This window comes from Lytechinus variegatus, chromosome 14 (genome assembly GCF_018143015.1).
Source record: "Lytechinus variegatus isolate NC3 chromosome 14, Lvar_3.0, whole genome shotgun sequence".
NCBI classification, from domain to species: Eukaryota; Metazoa; Echinodermata; class Echinoidea; order Temnopleuroida; family Toxopneustidae; genus Lytechinus; species Lytechinus variegatus.
In genome coordinates, this window is record NC_054753.1 from 5048765 (window position 1) to 5071858 (window position 23094).

General features: G+C 36.1%; 1 protein-coding gene across 2 annotated transcripts in view; it reads right to left on the reverse strand.

Moving 5' to 3' along the window:
- The window catches only part of LOC121427420 (E3 ubiquitin-protein ligase Trim36-like), a 32153-nt gene extending 19207 nt beyond the window's left edge, over nt 1-12946 (reverse strand). The window contains exon 1 of one of the 2 annotated variants that reach the window (XM_041623805.1): nt 12874-12946. Coding sequence is in view for 1 of the 2 variants with exons in the window: in XM_041623804.1 (XP_041479738.1) it covers nt 2274-2316 (43 nt within the window). In the remaining variant the exon portion in view is untranslated. Of the gene's footprint in view, nt 1-2273; nt 2344-12873 lie in introns of those variants that run through there. The other variant, XM_041623804.1, reaches the window with a different exon arrangement.
- Nucleotides 12947-23094: the final 10148 nt, after the last annotated feature.

The following is a 23094-nucleotide window of genomic DNA, read 5'->3' on the forward strand; positions in this document are numbered from 1 at the left end:
GTGCTATTGATTTTTAATAAAATTAATTTTATTATTATCAATGTTTATATTATTATCAATATAATTGATAATGACTAATTTATAACACCATTATCATCATCATTGATAATATTACTTTTTATAATCATAATTATTATCATTAAATTTCATTATTATTTTCATCATCATTATTATTATTTTTTATTATTGTTATTTATCATTATTATCAGGAACAACAGCAGCAGTATTCTCAGGATTAATATCACCTTTTTCAAGTATTAAGTTTCAAATTCCAACAAACGGCTATTGCTTAAGAGACGATTTTTTTCGAGATGATGTATACAATGCGTGGACTTAAATACACAATTCGTAATACGCATTACATTTGAATGATGCATTTCAACTCAAAGTCCATGTTTTAACATACACCCGTGTTGAATTACAGCATATCAAAAACGACGTCATAATATTATTTAGGTTTATATGTCTTTATCAGAGAATCATCTGTATGTTGTGGACACAATACTTCAGTTTGTGAACTCGGTTAGATTTGATGAAGGATGAGTCAATATCAAAACAAACACGGAATGGTTCTTGTAAATGGAGTTGTTAATACGATTGTGTTTGTTTCTACAAATGATAGATGTCTTTATTTGTCCATGTAAATATCATCGTTATCATGTTATGTACACGGAAGTTGAAGGTCAGACGTTGAGACTGGATTAAAGAATGGAGAACCATTGGGGTTAAACATCATGAACAGGAGAACTTAGCAGGAAAGGGAATGTTTCGCAATTTACTGCTAAAACTGCTTTGCCAGACGAAGTTACCGATAAGACAGTGTCAAGGGAAAAACGCTGTAACTTTGCATCTTAGCATTTAATTGCCCTGAATAACAAAGAAATGTATCTTTTTATACCGTATATGATTAATACTGTGGCTGTAAGAGTAAATTTGACAGTGGCAGGAAACTGCTGTCTCATTCATGTTATTCGGACAAAATGTCTCGAGTATAGCTATCAGCGGCATAATCAGACGGGTAGCGGCGTAGTGAAACAAATGCTTTGGAAATAATCTCCGACGAGCGAAGCGAGCGAGTTTAGATTTTTTAAAAAAATCTATTTATGTATCATTGATAGAATGGTAATTTGAATGTGTAGAGTACAAATTGGCAAGATTTAAAAGGAAATTTTATTTAAATTTAATATTTTTCAAATGAAATATGCTTTTTAATAAAAAAAGGAATTTGGGGCAGCAGCCTAACCTACCCTAATCAGTCTGCCAGTATAGACAAACTAGATTATTTCAACAGTAACGGAGGTGTTATGCAGGTATTTGTATTCATTGGCTGTGAAGTCATGAAACAAATAGGGGCTCTTTTTATAAGGTGCACCAGTTTCTTACAATATGATGCAAGCGAGCGAATCGAGGGAACGAGTTAAAAACACAACTTCCAATATTTTGCCACATATTTTGAATGTAAAAAAAATCAACTTAAATACTACAATCTCTCTTAGATTAAAACTAAAGGCAGGGCGACCCCCATTTAACACGTCTACAAATTTAAAGGAGCAAATCATAACGTCTTTTAAGAATTCATTTAAAAATCAATGTGTTGAGTTGGAAACTGCCTTTCTACACTTGACGGCTTCCGCGAGCGGATATCGTAGAGTTTCCGACATCAATTAGCTTACACCTCCGGGGAACGATGAATCAACTTTGGAAGGGAAGCAGCGAAATTCCTCATTTCCCACCTCCTAATTATAAAGCTTTTCATCCCGAGAGCTTCGGATTCAGAAGCTTGCATTAGTGTCAATTGGAAAATTTTTATGTGGGTAGCTGGCTACTGCATAAGAAGGCAGAGATAGGGAATGGTGTGTCAACATGATCAATGTATTGCTACTTTTTTTAGGTGATCTCTCAAAATTACGACTAAACAGAATTAAAGTATAGTATCTACCATGTCTACGACGCAGACTGTTAAAACACCACCAATAAACCTAAACGTGTTTTGGTGTTGTAATCATATGACATCCCCTCTTAAAAAAGGGGCATGTTATCGGGTGGGGGATACGAGAGATTACCTAAATGTTAAGTTATTTACTTCTACGAATGAATAATGTCCATTATTTAAAACTCTCAAATTATAAATGTGAAGGTTTAGCCTCGCCGGACAAGATAAGTTACGGTATAAGTTCCTAAAAGCATACAATTTTATGATCGTTTATCATGCAGACAAAAATACTAATAATTTTTTCTCATAATTTCTAATCACTTACTTAATATACACTCACCAGCAAATCGCAAACAATAACTGTATGCTAATTTCAACTTCATGAAGCGATGAAATTTTAACACTCCGATCTATCCGTTTGAATACAGTAGCAGATCTGACAATACACATACTACAAGTTATCCATGTCCATGTAAAAAATAACAATCCAACAGGTCTTCCCTTTGTCTTCTGAAGATACACTGCATATATCTTTCTACAAATCTACCTTTACACGAAAATCATGTTATCTCCTCTGGCTGCTCTAATTAGTCTTATATCTCTCGCCCACAATCAATGATTGCGAATCAATTCCAGACGACCTTCTTTAGGCCAGTCACAGCAGGATTGACTCAAGTTTCCAAAACCGATCACAGCAACATTGTCATATTATTACCAATGACATACAATCGGACGGTTTTGAGTCGATTTCGTTGGTAGGACTGTAGCATTGGCCGTATTATCAACAAGGACAGTGAGCAAAGGGGATTTACCAGAGGTGATTCACTACCAACTAAAATCAATTTTAAGAGAAAAGCAATCAATATCATGGTATTTGATTGGTCTACCACATCTAAACATTGATTTCAACGGTATGTGAGTCACTCCTATAGGGGCATCTCTATTCGATTGATGACGAATGATGATGGGAGACTAACCGCCATTGAATTGTTTTAAATACCAAAGCGACCACGCCCACTTGTCATCTTGGCACATGCGTGGCGTACCGTTATATCACGACGAGTCTGGTTTATTTACGTTATGATCATCCGAGTGGAAAGAACTTTTAGAATGTAATGTAATGTACTACAAGTAGTACAACAACTCAGGGGCGGATCCAGGATTTTCCAAAAGGGGGGACGGCACAATTTCCCGAGGAAAAAATTGACAAGCAAAAAAAAATAGGTTTTTAACAAAAGATTAAAGACACTTCGTCCACTAAAAAGTTTGACAAGTAAAAAAAAAAGTCTTCACTTTTAAAGGGGGAGGGGGCATTTGCTCCCTCCCCCTGGATCCGCTAGTGCAACTATATTACAACAACTACTACAACAACCAGACAACAATCATGACTATAAAAAAAAAAAAATCTTACCATGGTCCATGACAAATGAATGGTTACGTGTCATTTTCTCCCAGCGACAATAATTGATATACCTTTTCTCGGACAAACCATGGACCTATTAGTCCATGTACAAACTTTTACCATATCCCTGCCCAAAACAAAAGGATCATCAGCCACAATATACTTTTACGTAGAGCATTATGTTAAACAAACTGTCAATAGTGAAACGACATAAAACTGATAGATTTGTTATCCAATGAGACTCATCAATCAATATTGACACTAACAAATTTAAAGCAAAGCAGTCATTTCTGCATCGAAAAGAGAAACAGGGTAATGCGTTTCCGCTCTAGAAAATCTCCCTGACAATTACAAAAATATAAAGTAGAAAGGAAAAATAAAATAAAAGCAGTAACTATCAAATAGAGGCTTCAGCTTGCAAACATCTCATTCGGACAATATGATATGACATTGATTCAAGAAATGAACATGACATGTGTAATGATTAATGTGTGAATATGTTACCGGATTTAAGGTTGTACAACAAACTATCACGACCGCACGAATCAATCAAAATCATGTTAAAGACACATAATTTTCAATCGATATTTGTTATACTTATGAATACTTTTTCATCAATTCAATTTTATTTAGTTTGTTTTCCCATTTTTTTTAAAAGCCTATGATTTTGTGAATCCATACACGCTTTTTATATGGTTAATCATATGTCTACTGCCCACCCTACAAGGGATGGGTATCACATCAAACTTGATTAAACATAGAATGATAATAGACATTTGTCGTTTTTACAACAATCGACATTCGTCACCGTCCGTGGGGGAGCTGAAATATTTTCAAAATGAGGTGTAAACAAAGGATAAAATTTCATTCTCTTTCGTCAAAAGGGCACTTCCAAATAGTTCTACACCATGACCAATTTTATGAAATTAATATTCTGTTACAATGGTATAATAACCTGTTGGGGAATATGCATTTACATACATGTATATACTTGCACAGTAAAATCGCTGTTTAAGATTTTATACAACGCTGTTTATTATATGAACCTTAAAGTATTTGTTTACCCGTTTAAACAATCATGTTTAATTTATTGAAGACTAGATATTGAAAATTGAACTTTGTTGCTTAAGATTTAAACACTTGTTTAAACTGTTTAAACAATTACTGAAGGTTCCACAGCGTTGTATTTTTTTTACTGTGTGCCATCAAATGACGTTCATATTACAAATAACCGGATATTTTTTTTCCCTGATAAAGTCCAACAAGAAATTTTGAAAACATTAGGCCATTATCCACGAAAAATGATTAGAAAAATATGTTATTTTCACTGACGAATAGAACAAGCAGATCAACCTATTTCCTGTTATCTTTACAAATTTCTCATTGGTACTTATTCACACAAGTTTAATGTTCAAAGTAAATGTATTTCGGTCAATGTCCATTTCAACACTATCACATTACTGTTGATCATATTCCGAAATGCCATGTTGATATTTCGTGCTCGTGACGCATTTCTACGTCTATTCTACGGAATATTTGCATGTAGGCATATGCTCCCTGCAAACCACAACTATGTAATCATTACATGAATTATGTATGATTGGATTGATTCAACAGAGTTTCGTAGGCCAAAAGTCATCTTCTTTTTAAATTCCAAGAACCTACTATATTCGACTTTTATCAATATTCAAAATATGTTTTAAGTACCGGAAATTCAAGTACATGTTCCCAGATTCGTTTTATGATATATTTAGATTGAGTCAAAACATAGTACACACTCACATAAGTAACTATCATTAAATTCATAGATATTTAAATAGAAAGTTACATAATATGAGCACAGAACTCACTTCTTCAAAATCATGACAAGGATAGTATTGTTTCGAACAGTGTCTGCGACACAATTACGTTCATAGTTTAATCGCAAGTTCCTCCTTGTCAAGTTTGAATGATAAAGCCCCCGTTCCCCTCCCCATTCATATTTCCTTGAGTCAGTCTACTTTATCTTAGCAGTGATTAATTTTATAATTTGTTCATTTCTTTGGGGTCGGTTGTTTCGGTTTGTTGTTGCTGTTTTTTCATACTATTGATAAACAAATGAAACTAAAATTAACAATTGAACTTAAGCATGAATTTGTTATTCTATCACAGTTCCAAACCTTAAAATAAGCTCAAATCCTTCAGAATTATCTGAAGTGTTGGTATATATTATTTAGCCATGAAATTCTGGTAAAAATCGCTGTGAAGTGTTCTTATGAAATGATGATCAATCATAACATTCTCGGAATCAGATCTGCATCAATTTTAATGTCAACTGATGTTACTCTGTAAAAGCTGTAGTGTTAAAAGTGGCACCATTGGTGTCTATAGAGGACCACACCCTGAGGTGTTAAAATTACACCCTAAAGATTGAAATAACAACCCATAACACCAAAGAGTGTAAATGTAACGACCAAAGGTGCTGTAATAACACCTATAGGTGTTAAAGTATCACTGTCAATTTAACACCGCAGTAAAATAACTGGTGCGATCCTCTATGTACACCGGTTAACACACCAGTTTTTGCTGTGTATCCATCTCAGGATAGCATCATGCAAGCGTTCGGGTTCTTAACCAATTTTGAAAAAATAAGATAATAATAATCTATTGAAATTGAAAATGAAAGCATGACCCATCTACACTGTAAAAAATGAAGTGCTAATTTACCACTTTCAGTGCTTGTATAGGGACTGCACTACGAGTGCTGATTTTCTAGTTTAAATTTGAACTAGAAAATCAGCACTCGTAGTGCAGTCACTAAACAAGCACTGTAATACCATGGTGACATTTGTTCTACGGAGGCCGTACGGCGAGTCGAAACCAGCCGTTTTAACATTTTGTACCAGCTAAGTATAGGTGGTTTGAATAGAAATGAATAAAACGGCCGTTTTCGACTCGCCGTACTGCCGCCGGAGAGCAAATGTGACCAAGGTATAAGTGCTAAATTAGCACTTCAGTTTTTACAGTGTATTCCATGCCCATGAATGATCACGATAGGACATTTTTATTTGTTTAAGTGGTTCATTAATTGATATAATGAGGGATTATCCATGCAGTGGGTGCATATCAAAAACTATTCACTGATGACGAGGAACTCCCGATGATGCCTAGCTTCCGTCGCTTAATTGGTTGCTATGGTAACGTGAGTTATCACAGTCTCATCACTGATCGATACCATGATGCTGTCCCACCCGTACCTGTACACTTTCCAAGGGTTGTTTTCACGAACCGTCATGTCAGTGAGCTTTACGTACAGATTTGATATTAGCCAATCCTATACAAGGATCCTTGTAGTTAAAAAATATCGTTAGTGACTGCTCGCTTCATGAAAGTGTCTTCTGATTCTAACCAGATAAACGTAACGATCAAACAATCATGAACAAGTTCAATTTTGTCATTCTGATTGTTTAAAACTGAATATGTGACTGACTTGCAGAGTTGCGTTTGATCACAATTCTTTCTTGAGTGCGACTGAGGACAGAAATAAAGTTCACGTAATGTTTGCTCGAATGAAACCATCTATTCAAATCATTACAATCGAAATCAGTATGGAAATGGTGAATGTGAATGCGCAAAGCAAGAGTGAATGCAAGCGCAAAATTACCCTTTTATGAATTTAATGAACTAAATTGATAATTAATGAATAAACTAAATTTATGACTGAACTAAATTTATTTATTAACAAAAATTATGAGCACTTACCCCAGAATAAAAAAAAATCAAATATACAAATGAAAACTTTGCTAAAACTATCCAACAAAATGCTTTAGTCTGTATGTCAACGCACGTTTTTCGCGTTGGCTTCTGTTTTCGTGTTCTTCCTGTTATTTCTAGATTTTGGCGTCTGCGAGCGAGAAGAGAGAAAATTGATTTAATTCACTTCTTCCTTGACAAAAGCCAAAACACTAATCTCAAAAAAGAAAATGTATCACAAGATGTCTCGATATATCCTATATTTTAGGTCGCTGTACTGAATATACATAAAAAGGAAGATGTTTTGTATACAGTTTAAATGATCTTATCGAAATCACAAATACTCCAAAAGCAATTTTATATTTGTCTCGGGTAGTTTGTTGTTAGTCATTTTCTATATAATGTGGTGAGCAAAGTAATAAAACAACAAAACGACAAATACATCTAGCTTTTCAATAAATCTCTCATTTGATTATTATGTAGAACCAAATTATTTTTTAGTTTATATCAGTACAATCAACATCAGAACCATTCTCGAAAGCTTAATTTATTTTTCCTTAATTATTTTCAGATGGGCACATGTAAGCAGCGTTTTATATTTTTGAAAATATATACTGATAATGTCCGGTATCGCCTTTACTGCAAGGGCTATTCGAAGGTTTTCAACGAGGTTACGATGTACGTATAGCTGGATATCGTTGGTGATTAGCAATATCGTTACCATGGTAACTTATAAGGTATTTATAAAATTACAGGAAACCTGATACAATTAGTTTACTGTATTGCTGCTGCATTACTATTAATATTTCATACGAGATACTCTCAGGAGAGAAGATTGCAACGAAATTAATGAATGGTTTTGTTTTCTTCTCGCAGAAGCGAAAGGGGGACCACCCACATTGATAGTCAAGCTTTGGATAATCTGTCATTAATCTTAAACATTTCTCGTTTCTCTGCCTTTGTAACTCCTTTGATGGCATCTCAGCGCTCTCGACGTGCTTGTATGCTCTTTGATGGCAGAAAATTTGCTGATGATTCCACCAGCTGTAAAACGTATCACGTGTTCGTTGGACATGACTGACCTTAACCTATCATCAATGACCTTCACATTAATTCCCCAGCCCGACTTATATACAGTCACAACATCGAAACCGACTATCAACCGGTCGATAACTTCTCGATGGTAATAGCGTAGTAATATCTATCGGTCTCGTGTCGGTCTCACAGGTATGACTGGATAGCACTCAACGACACCGTTTAGACCGTTACGGGAATCGCCCACTTCACATATTTTTTCATTTGCTTTTTACCATAATTAACCAATACGCGTTGAAACAATTATGGTAATCAGCGATTTCTAGTAAATTAATAAATGAATTATTTCTATTGACGTGGAAAAGCTTCCCAATAACGGGGAAGGAGATGGGGTCGCCCTACCTATACACATTTTTTGAGAGTATGTCGGTAAAACTTGACTTCAAAATGAAGCGTGCAGAGAAAGAATGTGATCGATGAGGTCACATGTTCCGTTACATCAATCTGAGACCGCACATGAGCACAGGGGACAAATCTGGGCTGTAATTGAAGTTTGATATGGAAGGTCTGATTTTCAGACTAGCATACCAACTGTCTGATCACACATGTTGACGGGTGACTGATTTATCAGAGACATGTGAGTACCGCAACCAAGCTCGTGATAGGAGAGGCATCCTTCTAAAAGAAGCAAGCACAATCTCACAATACGTTGACCGGATTGACTTCGCACAACCAATAATTGCAACTGAATAATTTTGTGCGTTGAAATGTTTTCCACTTGTCAATATCTAATTCATCAGAGCAGTGCGAAAGCTCTATAGACATAATAGGGGCACCAGCAAATCAGCACTGCGTATGCATCAATTAACAACACAACCACTGTACACACAAAACTTGAATTGAAATGAATGAATATCGACTCTGAATTAGTTAATGAGTTTGGTTTCATTGAAATACAAAGGCAACGCTCATTACTTTTTATTTAGATTCGAAACTAAAACCATAACATAAAATGAAACCAAATTCACAAAGCCTCTCATTTGTTTAGGAATATCAAGTTACTAATCCAGTGTATGCTTATAGGATTCTGTGCTCGAGTAGTAAATGATAATTGTTTTGATATCGAAATATGTAGTTCAGTCGGGCAAAAACATCGTCCTATTCAAGTTGTCAATAACAAACACAGCAAAACTGTGGTGCTAATAGTGTACATACACTATAACGAAATAATAAAGTGCTAATTTAGCACTTCCAGAGCGTGTATAGTGCATACTGCACTTCGGAATGCCGAATTAGTATTTCAAATTTGGACAAGAAAATCCGTACTCCGAAGTACAGTCACTATACAAGCTCTGTAAGTGCTAAATTGGCCCTTCATTTTGTGTATTTTACTGCGATGTTTAATTTGTGGTGTTATAGTTTAAAACAAAGTGGTGTCATACAACACCCGTAGTTTTTAATTCAACACTCTGTGTGGTGTTAAGTTCAATCTCTATGATGTAATTTTAACACCTAAGGTGTGGTCCTCCTAGTGACTCCAACTGGTGTCTTTTTTCTTTTAGAATGTACGTTACCATGGTTACGCCCAATAGGTCCCACTTATCATCTTGATCCAGTATTTCACCAGTATTTTTTCTACAAATTGCAGATGCCTCTGGAAATGGGCAGATAGTGGAAAATGATATTCATAAACAGATTTCCAGTAACTGGTTCCGCACTATCAATCACAGACGCAAGCTCTAATTGCAAGATAAACACAAAAACTATGCTTATATTTACTTCATAATTGCCAATAATAATCAAACCTTTCTGTAATTCATTTAATCCCATTCTTAAATCCTTAATTTCTTTTTAATCATACGTAATATATTTTTATCCGTGTTATCCTTATGAATTCAAAACGAGATTTTGCGGTCATATATTGTTTACTGGTATCAATCAGAGAATGAATCAATATTAAGGATGCATACAGGTTTTTTTTTTAAACATGATATTTTCTAGGTAATTAAACAATAAGTTTATTTTTGGTAAAACATACAAAAGTGCCCAAAGTAGCTCTATGGTTCTACTGTCGATGCAAGCCACAGTGGAATTCAGTGGTAATGTGAAAATGTGATGTCTGTATTTGAGCAGACGGCAAAGTGGAAAACCATACGGTAAAGTTTAAATTAGATTCAACTTGATCGAATCCAATTCAGGCATGATTACACTCTTCTAGTTTTGACTAAATCAGATAGCTCAGCATTTTTTTTAATGCGTCAACAACGTACTGCATGATGTATTTTGTTTCTAGCACATTTGTTTGTCTTTTTAAGCTTGAACATAATTATCATTGGCTATAATGCCTCTTTTTGAGAATCTACCCCCCCCCCCCCCACCTCTCTCTCTCTCCTCTTTTCTAGCATTCTGTAATTCTCCGAATTCTACATTGACACAAAATGTCATACATACATACTGCATCATATGCCTCACGTCCTTACTAAAAAAAATGTACACTATACTACTATGTGATAATGATAATGGGAGGTGCCCGATCGAAGGTTTCCGCTTCGGGATCACCCCCCCCCCTTTTCCCTTGTCATTTTTTATAGCAACAATCATGCCCTGATATGAAAAAAAAATACATCTCTTTTTTTTTGGGGGGGGGGGGTTATGGGCAAACATGGTGTTTTGGGGAAAGGGGGTGGAGTCTGGGATAGGTGAGGACATCACAAAAGAATGATTTCAATTAATCAATTCGGTATAATGAGTCATGCAAGTTCAGGTTAAGGTCACACCACCACACTCGAGTCCATCACAATAGTTAAAATCGATAGATATCGCGGTGTTTGAAAGAATTAGCCGAGTTGTAATCATGATGTTAGAGATTGATTGTTTGTCACCGGTATTGATATATGCCAAAATCATATCGGGTTGGTTTCATCCTTGCAATTTTTGTCTGACCAAATATGTGGGTCCTTTCCAGTGGCAGGGGGGGGGGGGCACGTGCCCCGGCGCCGTTTATCCTAGATACGCCACTGATTGTTACTCTCTTTGCTTTCTAGGAATTAAGGGAAATTGTAATGCTCTCATGCTTTCATGAATTATTGGGCAGTTTTGATACAATGGGGGTTGCATTTTATGGAATTGCCACTTTTACTTAGCGAGTACTTCTTTACGGAATTGGTCGTAGAAAATTGATCAATTTGCTTTTCGTTACGCGAAATTTCATTCTATCTATAACGCACATGGAGATCAACCAAAATAAGAAGTGGTCTCCTTGATCATCAATAAACTGAATAAGCATTTCTATTGACATGGTCAGCATATATTTCCCCCCCCCCCCAGTTCTCCACCCGAACATTTCTTGGGAACCTACTATCGAACATGAAATTTCAGGAAAGTCCCTATCATCAACCCAACCTTGTGCAAATTTATGCATTTTCCGTCACGACCTGAAGGTTTATTCGCTCGGGAATTTTACCTCCGTTGTCATGGTGATGGATATATCAACGATTGTCAAGGATTGGTGGGCACTAATCGCCATGATCATCACTCTCCTGTATGGCGTTCAAGATAGTTCTGATTCACTGAATACATCAGGCTAAAATAGCAATTCAAGAGGAAATACTTTTTGTTTACATCAAGAACTAGGGGAGAATCGGGATTTCAAAGGGGGGGGGGGGCATGGGCCGGATATGCCCCTCCCCCTGGATCTGCAACTGTCAAGAAAAATTAACATTCTTTGCTACACTGTTAAAAAACCCGTGATTTTACAGAAAATAAACAGAAGATTTTGCAGAAAGCAATAACAGAATCATTCTGTAAATTCATAAAACAGGATTTTTTCTGCAATTTAACATAACAGGTCTGTTAAAAAAAGGGGAAAAGGGTGTTTTATTCAAGGAAATTTGTAAGATTCCATACACCAAATACCAAATTCCTGTAAGATTACGCAATTCAATAAGATTACAGATGATCTCGAGACTCTGCTGCAGGAACTTCTTTTATTTTAAGGATAAACTTTCTAACAGTGTAATAAACATTTTAGGGGTGGTGTTTTCCAATAGCCTGTCATATAATCCGATCTTACTCATATATATATATATCTATATTATAACGAAACGGTTAAGGCATTTCAAAATCTCATATAGTGCCTCCAATATCTGTTGTGATAATAAAAGTGATTTTCTTTGTTGAGAATAAAAAGATGAAGCATTGTCGTACAGATCATAATTATTCACCATTTAATGATTTTGAAAAAGACACCCCCAACAAAGTTCAAAAGTATCGAAACCCATAATCATAATCAATCATTTTGAAACATAAATGCAAAACGTTGGATGAATATTACAATGTGGCGGAGGGGGTGATCCGTGACCCTCTGTATTGATCAATATATAATAAATTCTTTATCAGTAACATCGCTGTTGGCTTTTACTGATGTTTAGCACAAATCGTTGAAGGCATGCTAATATATATTCTATATAAGCCTATATATCTCCATTTTAGTATTTACATTACACTCGTGTATATTAAAATGATTGTCAAAACCGAGTGGGCTCTAGTGCCTGCATCTTTTATTATTATTTTTCCAATAATCGGTTGTATGATTATTTTTACATCAATCGGTTGATATCTATTAAGACAATTATGATGATTACAATAATCAACACTTTGATTGTGGGTATCAATGGGAATACAAGAAAGAAGCAAAATGAAATAGCTATGCATAATTTTTTTTACCGTTGTCATCAAGACATCCATTATGAAAGTGAATACAAAAACTTACCGTTTGTAAATGGAAAATACTGCACAGAACTCTCTAATATCGTCCTGATTTTTTCTCGTAATAACTTTGCATGGATCAAGATAGCATCGGTCGACACACCCCCTGATTCTGTAGCCGCTATTCCATTACCGCAAAGCTGACAAAAAAAAACAGAAAATAGTAAACTGCATTGTCAGTAAATGAGGGCGTAGTATGTTATATTACACGCAGCACAATATTACTATTATGTCACAAGGTGTTAGTAACCGGGAATAGAAACATAATATGCACGCGTTAACAGGTGAAGGATTGTACTAATACCCGTTTATATTCGATATTGAATATACGCTAGTAATATAATTAACATGATCTGATGATTGGGGAATATCCGTTCGTTAGGTAGATGATGCCATCGAGAAACAAATATGATTTTCGTTTCCAAAAAGTAAAATTCAACAAATTTAAATCCACTGTGGTAAATGAAGATGAGTATTTAAATAAAAAAAGAACACAAACGACAACGATAAAAAAAAATGATGGGACGTCCTTTCTCTAGTTATCATAATAGGCCTATACCTGCGTAATGATGTGAAGCAGCAACAGCCAAATGATGCCAGCAGCAATTATTATCATCTGCTAAAATTAAAATAACGTAAAAGTAAATAACCAATACACTTTCACTTCCGAATATCGTGCTGACAGAGATAAAAATCGAATACAACTTACACGTGTCACAACAGGGAATTCCCTCCTACATTGTCAATATGGGGAGAATATTATGCGGGAGCTATTTGAGCCAAAGACCGGCAAACTGAATGAGGATTGCCTGAATCGTGATTGATTCGGGGTCGTCGATCGAGAGCGCGCGCAAACGCATTTTCGTTCTGATGGTTTTCGTTTTTGCAGAGGAGAGAGAGTGACTTCATCCCACGTTTTACCCCACCCTCGAACTTCTTTCAAACACTTTCCTTGTGTCTTTCTATTTTTCCAGGTCTCAATTTTTCTCCCCCCATCATTATCTTGTCCATGCTTACTTGTTTATATATGAATATCATTTTGTATATCAACTATTATGAAATTTTGGGGATACATTGTCAGTCGGCTGTCTGTTTCCATGGTGACGATTGAAAAGCTGCTTCTGTTGTATGATAGAAGACTTGGAACCCAGTATGCTGCATCCGGTACTTAATGATATGTCGGATGATGATCAACTAAGCCTTAATGTTTCAATACACTGAGTTAAAAAGTATGAAAATCTGAAGATTATATAAAACAGGTACTCACAACTCAGTATACTCTGTATGTCTGTCTCGGTTTGTGTCTCCCCCTCTCACTGTCTGTTTGTGTCTCCCCCTCTCACTGTCTGTTTGTTTTTGCACACACCCCTTTGTCTCTCTTCACATGCAAAGACCCACACACTCGCTTTCTCTTTCTCTTTCTCTTTCTCTCCCTCTTCATCTGTCGTTCTCCTCCTCCCTCCTTTTTCACCCCCTCCCCTCCCATCACAATACCCCTCTCCACTATCTTGCCCCCTCCCCCACCTTCCCTTGGGGTCACCCCTCCCCTACCCCCTCACCCCAGTCGGCAGTCATTCATTGCACTGTGGTGGGTGAGTCAGAGGTAAGGTTCCCGCTAGGTATACTTCCTTCTGACAGACTGGAAACCCTTCATTAGTAGCACCACCTGTGGTCTGTCTTACCTCTCACACTATCGTTAACCAACTTAAAATCATTAACAGTTGTAATATAATTAATCATTTCACGTGGTAATATTACGTTTTTCATATCCATATAGATCAATAGATTAGAAGTAAACGTTTCAAGCCGATTTTTTTTCTTATTTTTCTCTTAGTTGAGTTCAAATCATATTACTATCATCCATCTACTTTATCCATATTTTACTATTTCTCAAATTATGGTTATGTAAAAAATTCTTATGAAATGCGTCACATTGACAACTTTTTTCTAATCATACACCAATGTTTTTCAAGTGTTCCAAAAGTCAATTGAAACATTAATCTCGACCTTGAAATTACCTATTATATGACTTGTTGATAATTGGTCACATCATTCACAAACACTGCTTGGTGTGGATATACTTTCAGAACAGACAGAACATTATAGAAAAAATATAAACCAATTGTTTGTTGTGACTAGACTTCTGTCTCCACTTTATGAATAGAAAACGAGATGCATATCGCCATTGTTCATATTTCGAATCATGGCCGAATGGTATTGACATTAACACAATACTACCACTTACATCTATTCTTCTATTCCTACCGTTTTAGTCTACCATAACTTCGTTTTAGGTCTTGAGCAGATATTGAATTCGATTGAAACATATACATCACATACATAAACAATGTGTAAAGGGAGACAATAGTGTGATGAAAGGCAATGAATAAAGAAGAAGAAAAAGAAGGCAAGAAGAGGAAGAGTGGAAGAGTAGAAGAAGAACAAAAAAGTAGATAAATATTTTTTGTACCATACATAAATTTTTATATCTTATAATGAAGAAAAGACAATTAGGAATAGGTCATTAAAGAGAGTAAAGGATTACATATCCTTCAGTTTAATTGTCAGAAAGCTCAATAGAATATAATGCTGAGAAGTGTTTGAACTTGCCATCACAACCCGATTAAGCATTTAGGCCTATTTCTTCTTTGAGTAAAGTTTTTTTTTATTCCCCTTGGTCCATATTTATTCTTATGCCCCTTTCAGATGATTTTTTTTTTTTGGGGGGGTCTAGCCCCCCTCCCCCTGGATTTCTAATGGGGCATCCCTAATGACATTTCCCGCAGCACCTCCAACTTTCTTCAAAGATTATTTTAAAGATGTTTATTGTTGAAATAACGGAGACCAGTGAGCATATCAGTCGTTGTTTTCTTTAAAAAAGGCAAGCTCTATTAAATTCTTAAGCGCACTGGAATATAGATGGGGCTCTTGGGGGCACTGGGGACCCAAAGAAATCCAGGGTCAAGGAAAAAAGGGAAAAGCATCAATATTTTTTTTATTTCTTTTAAATCAAGGCAATAATGTTCACTAATTCGCAACTTTATTTTCTGAACAGAACAAAAATATTGACTAACTATACCATGCACTGACTGACTAAGACGGATCATATACTACCCTATTCTTACTTCTGATTTTCAATTTCTTTAAAATATCTTTCTCACTTTAGAGAGAACGTAACTTTATTTTCATCCTATTTGCCCATGATAACAATCTATGCAATACAATAAAGAAAGAGACCTGAGGGAAAAGGATAGAGAGTGGACTAAAGACAAAAATAAAATGCAATATTCTCATCGAGATAGTTTTTATTGTCTGCTCAAACTCCCACGGGCAACAATATCAGTAAGAAAGATTGGTTACGAGAGTTTGGGGTCCTCGAATGTGACAGTTGAAAATTTTAATCAGATTTATTATCTCGTACACAGTTTAATGAACTCAAAGTGAATTAATGGAGAGTTGGTTCATATCGAAGTACAAAAGGTGAAACACACGACCCAACATTTAATTGAAACGTTCTCAAGCCTATCTAACTTAATCAGATATTTTAAAAATAATTATTTTGGGTATCCAGAAAGTCCTTATAGTGTTCTGATGTTTAATAATGGGAGCGATTAATAACCACATCGATGATGAAATATTCCTCGTCCCTCTTTCATTTCTTTCTTCCTTTTCTCCTAATACCCTCTTTCGATTTCTTCTTCTTCATCGTTTCTTCATCTTGTTCTTCTCCATGCATATACCGGTATACTGTTTATTCTTTGCCTTCCCTCTGAATAACAAGCTCCCATCCCCTTATTTTTCTAATTTCCTCTTTCTTTCAATCCTTCATTGAATCCCCTTCCTCATTTTGTTTGTACAGTTAGCTTAGTGCTAAAGTTATCTGGAATTGCTTTACAAAATGTTTCAAACTTTCGTGTACTTTCAATAGTTGCGCTAGATATAAAGTTGACATGCGCAATAAAAGAGAAGCCTTTGCTGCGAATCCACTCTCGTCTTCGATAGGCATGATAGAAAGGTCATCACTTTGCAACGTGTATAGCCAATGGTGGTATGAAGTCATACTCTAAAAATAGTGCATGATGCGATGTCCAGGGCAAGGTGATATTTCAGCCCCTGGGTTTTATTTTCGAGGTAGAATAATTTCTTTTTAGTTCGAGATATCGATTTAATTCCACAATGGTGAAGAAAATAAACACTGACTTGAACACGATAAGGTCTATGTAATGCAATGAGTCATTTTCTATAAATGCCTCAATGTACAAAAAAAGTTCAGGCAAAGGAACCGAAAATCGTGACATTACACGAGCTTCTTCTGTCATCATTGCAACCATCATAATACTAATTAAAGATACTGTCGTATACATTTACGAAAGAAATTACTATTCCATGTAAATATAAAGATTAAAGTAACATGATTTTCCTTAAAATATTAGCTTTCTCCATTGTATAAATTTCAAATAGATTCACTCATCCTTGTCTTTTTAATTGATTTATTAAAAATGCATTAAATACATCATTCAAAGTTTACTTAATGATGCTTTCATCTCGTTCATTTAGAATTATTAAAGCATTATTGGACATTCTTTCATAAACTATGGGTTCCAAACGAAACTGATCAAACTTGACAGGGGCACTGCACAAATTCCACTCAGTCAAAATGAACAATGTTTTGACACAGGCTAGCTCCAATAATCATTACTAAGCCTATGTCAATAATTAATTAACTAATCACAGACAGGCTATAGCCCCTCAGATCAATCAGTTTCAGAATCCAAAGTCGCAAAATGGCAACAGAAAGACCAATGAACATGAAATGGGATTATAGAAATTACCCAGTTCTTGATTTTTTCTCAAAGTTTCTGAAAGTAGTCCCTCAGTCTTATCGTTCTGTCATTAATTTTGCAACTGTCTTTATGGTCCTAACTAGTGGATATTGCTTGATTTTTCTGTTTTGTTTTATCTTTCAGTGTCTTTTTGGAGTCATACCTCTGAGAAAGCAAATTTCACTGATCTTAAGTTGGAGTACTGCATAAAGACGTTGCCAACAGTCAGTCTTGGTCTTTCAATGGTCTTCGCGCTATTTTTCTCAGGGGTAAGCTGAAATTAGCGATGTAGACACAACCAACCCCTTCCAAATATGAAACTAAAACAGTTATTACCACTTCAGTACCACAAGGGCAACTAACATTTAAGAATCAAATAAATCAGCGTCCTTTTGCATCTGCAATAATTACCCATAACCTCCCCTGGCTCTCTTATGGGTTTTGATTAGATGGGATTCGATTTAATCCCGAGGAATAATTCAATTTATTAATACACCAACGGTCACAAACATTGCTTGCCCAGCAATTGACATATTAAATCAAATGAATGTAGACTGGGCTTCGGTATAGGTGAATGTTATTTACCCAGAGTTATGTGAGGAAACGTTTCCAATAAATAACATAACATGGCCCTCCCATTTTACCAAGATGTATCTTTGACAATGTTTTGAAATAAGAGGATGTCGTCGTGCTGTGGTTGAGTAAGCCTTTTTTACATCACGGTAGAAATTGCAAATGTATATGACCCAGAAAATTCTGATTGCTTCAAAAAAAAGTTTACTAATTACTCACTCGAGCATGATGATTGCTCATTCTCAGGGTTATTTTCATATGATAGAAGGAATACTCCTTAGAAGTCCTTTACCTCAAAGCAATTTTCGTAAAAAAGTACACTATTTTGGTTGAGCGAGAGGGTTGGGAGGTCATGGAAGAGTTGAGTTTATGTTTTTTGTGTTTTACATCACAACATCACACCACACGGCAATTCTTTCTTCAGACATGTCAGATGCCATCCTAATTTTGTCAAGATTCAATCTCTCAAAGAAAAGCTGACATCACCTAAACCAAGATAGAAAATGACATCAGTCGAGTTGATATTTCTTACGGATCGTCACGATCGTACAGAGCAACTCGAGATCCCAAAGCGACTTTGAGGTTAAATCGAGGTTTCTCAAAACAGGAGAGCTCAGTGCAAATAAGGAGATTTTTTTCATTTTCTTTCTAGTACACGGTTTGGCAATCATCGATTGTAAGCGATGACGTAGGACGAGTAGATGCATCGTGAGGAACGGGGGGGGGATTCTCGCTTTCTACTTTGCACAGTAACAGTTTATACCCCCAACCCCCCCCCCCTCTCTCTCTCTCTATTTACATCTAAAGATCAAAATACCTATCCAAACACCTGTACTTTCCCCTGAATTCGGTAATTTTCTAGTTGCAATGTTCTAAAAAACACACACGTGGAAATAAGCCACTGCGCGACCGAGGTCGGACTGAATAACGAATTCAGTGGCAAAATACCTGCCCTCGTGTCCCTGTGCATCTAGAGCATTGACTTTGTGTTCAGAAGGCGAATGCCTTAGATGACAGAGTGGTGGGGAGTCTTCGCCTTTCATTAAGAAAACTAAGATGAGTTACTACCATGCATCTGGTCATGGTTTGTTAAATTCCTCTGTCCACTATCATCATTATCATCATCTTCATCATCATCATCATCATCATCATCATCATCATCATCACTATCATCATCATTATCGCTATCATTATCGTCGTCATTATCATTATCACATCATCATCATCATCACCATCATCATCCCCCTCATCATCCTCTACCTCATCATCATCACCATATACCATCATCGTCATCACCACCATCATCATCATCATCATAACCATCAACATCCTAATCACCACCACCACCACCATTACCACTATCCTCATATCATTTGTCTACATTGCGATCTACATCAAACTGCAGCAACACTGGACAGTCAATGTGAACATGGTGAATGCATGTGACGTCATTTTACGCACTGAGCGCACATCTCATGAAGACAGTTAATGGTAGGTCTAATGCACACTCGATGCCAGCTATTACGTCATCTGGTCTATAATGCATTATAAAGCTTTTCGATTTCTCACATATCCACACATATTATCAAACGGAAAAAACAGATGAACGCTGTTATTACATCAGTATTCAATATGGGACCAGATCGCATGTATCGCTTCAGTTAGTAGGCATAAGGAATGTATACGACATACATGTACTATACCATCCGATCATTTCAGGCTATAGGTCTAATATTTGGCGTAATAATTTGATGAGTCACATTAATCTGCATATCCACATGCATTTTGTATCTATTTGTCCGTTTGCCTACCCCCCCCCCTCCCCCTCCCTCTGCCTCATTGACTAATAATAATAATACACAGTTCTTGTATAGCGCATATCATAATTATGAAAAATGTCTCTATGCGCTTCCAAAGGACTTGGATATTATTGTCCGTCATTCAGTCTCTTTTCTCTCTAAATATTTATCCCTGTTTAGGTCCCTTTATCTCTCTCTCTCTCTTTCACACACATCCACACACACGCACAAACACACGACACCCACAGAAACAAACACACCCTTTTGGGCAATTTGTACTCCCCTGCTAGTACCCCTCCTGCAATCTGCACCTATTCCATCCCTCTTCCAGCTTTCTAAAACATGTAACCATCACTATGACCACCAAGATCGTTTCCAACTCGCAAAACAGTGCTAATCGGAAAACATGACTATACATCGAAAACTCAAACAATGCTCTTTCAATTTCACACAGTGTACCTGGCAGTGTTTAATAATGAAAAGGATCGCAATATCAACAACAAAAATGAGCGATGCCAAAATCTCATTCCCGAATGTAAACGTGCCATGCATTTCAGTTTAACTGAGTATAACGTCTTCACACGTTTATATAGCGATGAAATGGCGCCTCTGTAGTTGTCGAAATTGATATCGGCGTACACAGAACTGAAGAATATGACATGATCACCCCCCCCCCCCTCCATCTCTCCTCCTCTGTCTTCTCTCCCTTTCTTATTCTCTCTCGGGGTAATGTACTGGAAATATGCTGGCGATAGACACAGCTCCGTCAACTCTAACACGTGGTCGCGTTACATCATCATCATCACAGATTTCATCAGTCATTACTTCTTGACTCGATTATGAACTCTCACGAATACAACTTTTATTAAAAACCTGTCTCGGTATTCGGCACACATGATGTGAAAGAAATAAAGGACAGAGAAGGGCGTTTTATTTTATTTTTCTTTCTCAAGGTCAGATGAGTGTGAGTCATTTTGCCAAAGCCTTGAGCGATTATAATTTTTCAGCCCATAATGTTCACTTCATACGCAATATCACTTTATGTACCTTACGGCATTGGCGGCGGAAGCCGAAAATTTCTTGGGAAACAAAATTGACAAGCAGAAAAAATTTAAAAAAGGTTATCAACCAAAATTTTCAGGGCGGGACTACCAACAATTTTTGACATGCCAAAAAAAGGCATCAAAAAAAAAATCAGGGGGGATCGTCCCCCATCTCAAATTTAGAGGGGACACGCCCCCCCCTGCTTCCGCCGCCTATGCCTTACGGTAATATGGAATATATTTTATTGCAAACTCAGAAAATCTGAAAAAAAACATCGTAGCTTCTGACCAGTGATCTTTTCTCCAAAAGTCGTAGAGGTTTTCCTCAGCCACGGCACTCGCCATCTCCATTCCGCCCCAACTCCCCCCTCCTCCATCCCCTCTCCATCTGTATTTCTACCCATCCTCTCCCTCTTTGCGATCCATCATGCCAGTCGGATCATGACGAGGGTGGATAATAGCTAGGGACTTACATTAATGTCAGAGCTATGGTTTATGGTCCCATAAAAAATGCAAAGGTCGTATTGTGAATAGAAGCTTGTGAAGCTACAAAAGTGCAATAATCGCGTGGCATAATTATGTCATTATACGAAAATTCATACATCGAACCATAAAAGCAGAAATGATGGAGATTAATACAGATAATTTTTAACCAGAAAGGTCAATGATATATGAAATAAAAAATCATGCGCATTAGGCATGTTTGGGAATGGTTCACTAAAAAACGAAAAACAAGAGCACATCAACCATTTTTTTTTCTAAAATTCATTATTAAAGATATGTTTTTTGCATTGATTAGGCCGCAAGAATTTTTCAATAGACTTTCGATGACGATAAAATGGCACTGAAAGATTTATTCAATACGAGCATGAGATAAAGAAAAAATACACTTTGGACGCTCAAGAGCTGTGCGCCGTATCGAAAATCTTCCTCAAAACTATTGCCTCATTGCACTGGAAACCAATGATCTTGATGTTTGATATTTACTGTCATCGGTAATGAGGACGACGGTGATGGTGATGTTGAAGTTGATTTGTTGTTGGTGATGACGTTGATTTGTTATTGTTGTTGTTTGTGTTGTTGTTGATGATGGTGATGATGTAGATTCGGTGTTGATGATGTTGTTGTTGTTGTTTATGATGATGATGTAAAGAGGGAGGATAAAAAATAAAAGTTGTGAGAACGAAAAATATACTAAACCAAAAAAAAAATCGAAGAAAGAAATTGAAAAGACTTCTTACTTATTCAAGTTCGGAGCAATTATACACAAAACAAGAATGATACGACGAAAGGGTCTATATAGGACGTTAAAAACAAAACAAAACCATTAAACAAAAAATAATGGATTCATTTATTGCTGAAGAACACATAATTGGAGTTTTCTTAGATCTATCTAAAGCTTTCGATTCTATGGGCCACTCATTACTTTTATTTAAACTTAATCAATATGGAATTCGAGGGATCGCGTTAGACTGGTTTAGGGATTATCTTTTAAATAGGGTTCAACATACATTTGTCCACGGTGTCTTATCTTCTTCATTAAATATTTCCGTTGGGGTACCGCAAGGATCAATTTTAGGCCCCTTGTTATTTCTTTTATATATAAACGACCTTTGTAAATCATCTAATTTGTTAACCTTTTATCAATTTGCTGATGACACAAGTATTTTTTATTCTTCTAAAGATTTAAATAATACCATCCACATCCTGAACAATGAACTCCAAAATGTTTCCGACTGGTTAAAAGCAAATAAGTTGTCCCTGAATATAAATAAACTAGATGCATCTATTTTCAAAAAAATAAATCTTTAACACGAACCCATACTGACAAATCTAATAATAATAATTCAATTGACAACGATCGTATTCACATTTATATCGACAATAAACGTATCGAATTAAGTAATTCCATTAACTTTTTAGGTGTCACATTGGATAATCTTTTGAGTTTTAAGTACCATATGATAAATGTATTACATAAGATAAG